Source organism: Crocodylus porosus, unplaced genomic scaffold (assembly GCF_001723895.1).
Source record: "Crocodylus porosus isolate Cpor-Errol unplaced genomic scaffold, CroPor_comp1, whole genome shotgun sequence".
NCBI classification, from domain to species: domain Eukaryota; kingdom Metazoa; phylum Chordata; order Crocodylia; family Crocodylidae; genus Crocodylus; species Crocodylus porosus.
In genome coordinates, this window is record NW_017728947.1 from 43205069 (window position 1) to 43213027 (window position 7959).

At 52.2% G+C, this 7959-nt stretch overlaps 1 protein-coding gene across 2 annotated transcripts in view; it reads right to left on the reverse strand.

Annotated features, from left to right (window-relative positions):
• ARHGAP1 (Rho GTPase activating protein 1) overlaps positions 1-7855 on the reverse strand; it is a 28010-nt gene extending 20155 nt beyond the window's left edge. Inside the window, exons 1-3 of one of the 2 annotated variants that reach the window (XM_019551281.1) lie at positions 7748-7855; positions 2139-2321; positions 1211-1303 (exon numbers count right to left, since the gene is read on the reverse strand). In XM_019551281.1, coding sequence (XP_019406826.1) covers positions 1211-1303; positions 2139-2277 — 232 coding nt within the window. In that variant the 5' untranslated portion in view covers positions 2278-2321; positions 7748-7855. Of the gene's footprint in view, positions 1-1210; positions 1304-2138; positions 2322-2587; positions 3668-7747 lie in introns of those variants that run through there. The other variant, XM_019551282.1, reaches the window with a different exon arrangement.
• Positions 7856-7959: the final 104 nt, after the last annotated feature.

The following is a 7959-nucleotide window of genomic DNA, read 5'->3' on the forward strand; positions in this document are numbered from 1 at the left end:
CATACAAACACTGGTACCTATTCCCGTGCTCGGTAGAAGAACACAGGGTTCCTTTGCATAAAAGTCCCATGGAAACACTGGAGATCACCGTTGGTTCAGACTCTTCATTCCATTCTTCTCAATGACTGAGCTAAGTAAGCACTCAGCTAAGCCCTGTGGGGCTCTGAAGCAGATGACAGTATCATTCAGCCTTTCCAGTCCTGGTATGCAGAAACACTGACCACCCCTTCATTTGCATTAGCAAATATCCCAGGTACTGGAACTAAAGCATTAAAAACCACACGTATGTCCTTGTCCCCAACCTTAGCATTGGAAGGAACAGGGTGGAGATCTGGATCAGCCCCAGTTCTAGGACTGACAGCACTCAACCCTCCTAGAAACAAGCTCACAAGTCACCAGCAAATCAAAACACCATCGAAGAAATTGAGAGACTGAGCAGTCACAGCTCCTGAGCCACAGAACATCCTGGCGATGGTTAGAGCTTTGGCAATAGCACAGATCTCAAAAGAACTAAGTGACAGAGCCACAGAGGAGAAAAAAGCCAAAACAACTCAGTGTAGTGGATAATACCTAGGCAACTCCCATCTCATCAGATCCATTAAAGACTAGTTCCCATTCTTTCTTCAGCCAAGAGAGCTCCACCCACCTTGCAGCTCTCTTCCATCTTGACCCCACAGCTGAAGCACAGTCTGAGTCCATAAAGGGTGGAAGCTTGAGGGGTAGGGGGCTACCATTGATAACATAAGCTGAGAAGTGGGTGAATTAAATTGTGGGCAGCCAGAAAAGCTCCCAGAAGCAAGTAAGGTAGAACTAGTTCCAAACTGAAACCCTTGGACTTCATTTCCTAACCTCAGCATAGCATCCCAGGCACTCCCACAAAGCCTATCACAGTGGTCCTGGCTACAGTAACCAGGAGTTCCATACTGTTAAAAGGATGTTTGTGAACCAGCTAAAAGAAGGAACTTTGCTGCCCAATTATGTCAGGCATCAACTGTTAACCCTTTCCCTGCTCTTGCATAATGAGGCAGCCACAAGCTTTAACTGCAAATTTACTCAGCCACCAGTTCTTGTGCTGCCAGTAGTCCCTGCCGCCTACACTGGTATCAGCATATGGCAAACCTCATTCCATTCCAAGTAACAAGGCCCTATGTGATCCCACAGCAGAAGCAACCCTATAGGGAGCTGGGAGACGAGAAGGCCATAACATTACCTGCTACTTCCACAATGTGGTGCCTTGCAATGTCATAGTACGGATCATCCCACTTCAGGTGAGTGATGGACTCAGGCGAACCTCTGGAGTCCTCTGCACAAAACACAGGAAACTGGCAATTAGCATGAACTCAGAACTCAGAAAGGGATTTGGAGCAGGTTGTGGGGAAAGGGCAGGAAAAGAGGAAGTGACACAACAGAGATTATTGCACTAGCCTGGTTTCCCTGGACCCCTGCTTCAGAAATGCAGATCTGGCTACAGGACAAGTGAGCATTGGCCAATCTGGGCTTTGGCCCATAGGTCTGTACATCCCAACCCTCACAGCACATAATGGCATCTAGTCATCTACCTGTCATCATGCCAAGCCATGGGCAGCCAGGTCTGGGGGTCACCCAGGGCCAGGAGAAGCAGTCAAGATCTGAGGGGAGTGTGCAGGGTCCCAGTTTAGGGAAACCAAAAGCTAGGAGATCTGCCCAGGGAACCAAGTCAGAGATCCAGAGGATTTGGCAGAGCATGAGGTTATGGGGCTAGGTCAGGTTTCCAGCAAATCAAACCACGGTCAGACCAGGAAGCCAAAGGTCAGGCCAAACTTGGGGTCTATGGGCAAGCCATGTCAGAGAATCTATCAGAGAGCCAGTAGCAGTACAACCCAAAGGGTGTGGCAGCCTAGGTACAAGGTTGAGCCTTGTTACCTGGACACTTGCTCTTCTGGGCGAAGGGTTTGTATCAGAAGGGGCAAAGGGTTAGTTGACCCTAGCTGGCGACTAGTGGCAAGGAGTGGGTGTGTGGCTAGGCCCAGATGGAAGGTTCTGGCCATTTGAATCTGCCCCAGTCTGCTACTGAGGTGACAGAGGATGACATGGGATACCTCTTGGTCTCCAACCCAACTCCATACTCAAGTATCTACTGGCACAAGCAAGACACCCACCTGACCTGGGAAAAACAGGCACTTCATCAGCTGGCCAGGTCCTATCGTCTATGGAGGCCAACTTGAGCTGACCGAGGGACTGGTTGGTGTCCTCCAGCGTCTGGTCCTCCTGTAGCTCTGAGAGTGGGTCTGTGGCCATGGCCCCCAACCTTCCGCTGCTTGCTTGAACTGCCTAAGAGAAGACTGCAAAGACACCTAGGTCAGACACACAGATGACATGGTTTCCCTGCAACAGCTTATACAGAATCTTTCCCTCTCTTCCCTTTGACTTGCCCAGATACTCCCTTTCCTTCCCCCAAGTCCAACACCCTTAATCCTTGCCCAGAAATCTTCCCTTCCCTCCTACACAGCCCAGCCAGAAACCCCTTCTCCTTAAAGCCATGGACACCTGACCCTGCAGACCCTTCCCTTCCACCTCCTTGTGGAAGGGAGTAGGAGCTCCAACTAACCTTTTCACCAAGTGTCTGCCTTGATTCTTCTTCTATAGCACTTGGACTGAAGTGGGAGTGATACTGAGATGCAGGGGAAAGGGACAGGCTATGCCAGCCCCAGCCTGACACTCCCTGTACCAGCCATTAACCCTCCTCCCCCCAGTGAAGCTGGCAGGAGGCCCAGCTGCTTGCACAGCAGGGCACAGATCTGGAAGCTTTCCAGGGATTCATGCCCCCTGCTCTGGCAGGGAGGAGGGGCAGGACACAGCTCCCAGAGCAACCCACAAGTGCACTCCAGTGCTGTGAAATCAGAATCCTGATGGGAGCTACTAAAAGCTTCTTCAGTGAGGTTTCACTGGCTGGACTACAATGCAGAGACAGACGGGCATCTTCCTCACTCCTCCTGTTCAGTCTAGCACCACACACAGGAAGACCTCTCTCCCCCCACCACAAATAGGGCAGGAGGCAGGGACCCAAGCACAGCACGGCACCCAGCATATCTGAGTTTTCATCACTGCTGCAGCTCCCACCTGGGGCAGGATGTGCACGCACCCCCCCATACTGAGCCCAGGAAGGCACCATTGCTTAGGGGAGACATAAATGCTCCACTGATCACCTGATGAATACCATGGAGCCAACGGACTCAGTGGCTGCAGCCAAAGAGCAGATCTGGACTGCTGAGAAGGGCTAATGTTAGCAGCACAGGGGGGATGGGAACTCAGATGCTAAAGGCTGCTTCCCAAAGGGAAGTATAAGGGCATGGACACACATCACACACCTACCCCAGAGGTGTATAGCCAGAACTCTACTGTCCCTCCCCCACTTTTGTTCGTAGCGTAAACCAATCAGCTTCCTTGCTTTGCTTTTTCAATAAAAGCTATTTTCTGACAGCCAGCTGCATCCTCACTCCCTGCCACAGCCCTCCATAAAGTTCTCCTGTCCCCTGGGAAACAAGAAGTCTGGGTTCAAACATGCCCCTCCTCTGCCATCAGGCAAACATTACAGACTTCAGTCTTGTGCTGGCTATTGAAGTTTACTGATCTCATGTTTAGGAGAGAAGATAAAGCAGAAAAGTGAAAATGCCTCCAGCCACAGGTCAGCCACCCTCTGGAACCTCTAAACCATGTGGCAAGCACCCCTTCTCCCAACTCACCCACCACAAAGCATGCTGAACTGGGTGCTCACTTCCACCTCCTCCAGTGTCAGAGCCAAAGCACTTCACATAACTGTGAACCTGTTTCCAGTTGGTAACATTTTGGAATAATTCAACTGTTACATGTGTCCACACCCTAAGAAGCCAGGGCTAACAATGACGCAAGTCAAAAAATAAGATGGGAGGCTGCAGCATTCCTTAAGCTCTCCTTTTTTAAGGAAGTGCTGCAGAGAAGAGCTCACATTCAGCCCTACAGCTACAGATAAGGATCTGGGTGCAGCCTCTTGTTTGTAAGTACTCAGGATTGTAGGGGGTACAAAACAGCAGCAGGGTGCATGCGCCTGCCTGACAACCAACAGAGGAAATTGAGGTTACTCTGCACTGTGGGAGGAATTCCCCGGGGGGGGGGGACGTGGGAAGGAGCCATGGGACTCTGGCAGACCAAAGATAACAACAACCCTGCAGGGTCAAGGTAACAACAACCTAGGACATAGGTAACAAGGCTGAAAGCAATCAGGTTGAGCCAGCTGATTCCAGGGTCTCTCCACATGCTCATGATCACACCAAAAACAGGGATGAAAAAGGTGAGGGCTGGGCAGGGAGGACAGGCGAGCATCAGTTGATGCCCTGAGAGTTTGTCCCCATGCTCTGAAGCATCAAGGGTTAAAGGCTCTGACACTCCCCTGTCTCCTCCTCAGCAGACTGAGACAGTCCAACTCCCCCTTGGTTCCCAGATGGCTGGGAGCTACTGCATGGCAAGTCAGATTCCCACCATCAGAGCAAGCAAGACATATATGGGCAGAGGATCTTCACAGCAGACCAGAAAATATGCAGGGTCTGATGGAGCTGCAGCCAGTCAGAGACCAGAGCAAAACTATTTCCTGTCCCCTCCCAAGAACAGAAGGAGCTGCCTGGCCTCCCTCTGGTCTCGGTGGGGACAGGGAGCAAGACCTGGTGCTCCTCTGGCTCATGAGTTAACGCTGGAATCATGCAGCAGCTGCTGCCAAATGACAACCATCTCCACACTCCTAGCAACAACAGATTCAATTTCTATGGCAACCTTAGCCAGCATTTGCTGTGACTCAGCCTGTTTAAAGTATCCCCAGCTGCAGTATAGTTTGGAGCTCAGATGTGAAGACTGATAAACCTGGGACACTATACACAACTGTCAGCAGCTGGTTCCAAGCCAGTTCTAGATGCTGAGGATCCTCAACTCACACCATCTCCTGAGGAAGGAAGGAGCTAGTCCTAAATGCTGCCATCCCCTCTGCCCAGCAACAGGCCTTTGAATTGAATCCCTCCATATCTGACTTGCCTTCCTGTTCACCATTAACTTGCAAAGCAGGGTCCTGAAGAGCTTATGGGGGAAGTTTTAAGTCTACCAAGCACAGTCCAGAAACATGCTGGGGTCTCTCAGCCCTCACCATGGACAGAACCAGAACTTGGATCCCGGAACAGCACACATGGGCACAGACCCAAGTCACTGGGTTCATGACCAGCATCAGGAAGATTCTGTACAAGTGGCACCATTATGGCACAGGGCAGAAAGCTCTAGAGCAGGGGCAGGCACAGGGCAGAAAGCTCTAGAGCAGGGGCAGGCAACCCCCAGCACAGGTGCCATTGTGGCACACAATGGTATTTTGCTTGGCATGCGCACCCTGGGGCAGACAGTGGGGAAGGGGCCAGGGCTACGCCGCCATCCATCCCTGGCATGCCAACACCCCACAAGTCAATGTTGTGGGTGCTTTCGGCACTCTGCCCAAAAAAATGTTGCCAACCCCTGCTCTAGGGCCCTTGTGGACCCGCAGGAGAAGAGGGTCATCATGCCCTGTACAAGTGCTGGTTGAACTCCCCAGCCATTCACTGCTCCCGACATGCTGGCAGTTTCCCTTTTGTGCCTGATTCTTTAGGCTTGGCATGACTGAGAAGACATAGGTCCAGGGCCATGGAGGGCAACTGATTCAACCCCGCCTAACGCAGCCAGAACCAAGGACAGGGTCACTCAGAACAGTGCCTGCCTTGAGGGAGCTGTTTTGTCATTGTCTGGCCTGAACTGCCACCTGCCCTGTTACTCCTCCACCAGTTTCTCAGCTGTCCCTGCTTTCCCTTTCTCATTCACCTCTCACAGGTATCGCATATTTATAAGTAAAACGCCACAGAATAAAATGCCCATCCAGATCTGTGAACCCTTGACTCACATTTAAAGATGTTGGAAGATGAGCAGCAAAACCACAGAAGCCCTTTCTCCATCCCTCCCCAACTACGCTCCTACTAGCCAGCAATCAAAAGACCTAACACAGATCACCATTCTGAGGTCCTCGTTTTATTTCTTTCTCTTCATACATGTACACAACTCCTCCAAGCTGTTTCACCTACACACATGTCTTTTGCTTCACACATAAAAGAAGGTCCCTACCTTTTTTCTGTGGGCTCAAGGGACACCCTTTTTTTTTTATGAACATGCATCTAAAAGCTTTAACTAGCTTCAGTGGCAGCACCACCCTTACAATCAACACATCAGCTGTGATGTCACCAAAGCCTGAGCCCAGCCCCAGACTGACACACCTTGTTCTGGCAGAGTCTGTGAGGACTGGTTTCAGTGCATATCACAACTCCTGACCAACCACCCCCATTAAGCTTGAGGGCTCTAAACACCTTCATTGACAGCACCAGCCCAGGTATTGCTCTGCAACAAGGCATGTTTCAGAGAGTCACAAGCCAACCCCCCTCTTCCAGGTCAGCAATGAGCCCACTAATGCAATATGAATATGCTGTAGCTTGCTGCAACCTTTTGGTTCTCCAATGTCATGGTAACTGCTGAGTCCAATGCATTTCCTTTGCCAGGTCTTCACTGTTTTCATGAAAACCCCGCACCACACCCATAGTAAACATTCCCAACAGCACAGAACTAAGACAAAAGCAAGAGAGCAGAGCTCAGTTTCCTCTCCCCAAGCTCCAGCATGGGCTACCCAAGCTGCCTGCCCACAAGGGGTTCTGCTGAACTTCAGAGTAAACTGAGTCATGCAATGGCCCTGAAGAGGTGCTGCATCTTTCCTGCCATCCCGTTTCCCCATCCCAGGCTGTCTCCACAGAGCCCCTTCTTAGCTCACCCTCCTGGGGAAAACTGAAGATCCTAACGTAAATTCAGAATTTAAGAAAGGACTGGATATTTCTATAGTCAGTAAGATTATTCAGAGCCCTAACAGTTAACATTAACAAATACATGCTCTCATGCTGAGGTCATGGTGACACCTCAAGTGAAGCAAGACACAGATTATCCCCATCTCCTTCCTGCATTATCCTTGTCCTCCCCCGGCCTCATGCATCTGCTCCTGCCAAGTGCCAGAGACAGGATCCTGGACTACATGGATCCAGGTCTGGTCCAATGTGGCAACTTGCATCACCCAAACTCAGGTCTAAGTAAAGCACCAATGCAAGACCTCCAAGACATGAGGATCAGTGCAGAGGTGAAACCCAGGCCACTTCATGCAGAGGAAATATTTTCCTTTCAAGGTCTCCTGCTGCCCCCACCCCAAGCCCTTCAATCCATCTTGCCTCCCAAGGGCTCTCTGGAAAGGCTCTGAAGCCCTCTGAAAGAGACAAACGGGCCCTGCTGGAGTGACCAGTCTCCCTGCTTTCCCGGCAAAAGGGTCTTTGTGTAAGAGAGCATCAGCGAACTGCTCTCACTAGGAGGGGAGTAACACACTGGGGCAGGCTACCCAGGGAGGTGGTGGGCTCCATCCTTGGAAGTGTTTAAGACCCGGGTAGACAAAGCTCTGGCTGGGATGATCTAGTCGGGGCTGGCGCTGCTCTGAGCAGGGGGTTGGACTACAGAGGCCCGTCCACACTCGCTTCCCAGGGCTCTTTGATTCCAACCCCCGTCCGCACCCAGCTGGTCTTGCGCGCTTCTCCTGCCCCGGGCAGCACCCCCAACCCCCGCGTCCCGCGGCGTGAGCGTGCTGCCCGGGGGGCGACCCCGAGACGGCCCCGCTCGGAGCGCCCCACGCCCTCCCGCTCTCCCCTACCTTTCCCGCAGCTTCCCGCCGGCGCACAGCGGGCCCAAGTCCACAACGAGGCTGAGCCGCAACCGCGCCCCCGCCCCACGCTCGCAAACATCCGGCTCTTCCCGGAAGAGGGATCCCGTCTCCACGGAGACGCTGTGCCCACCCCCGCTTTGCACTTCCGCCTTCCGGTCCCCGCGGGGTTCGCGCGAGTCCGTCCGGGCTCAGCCGACGCC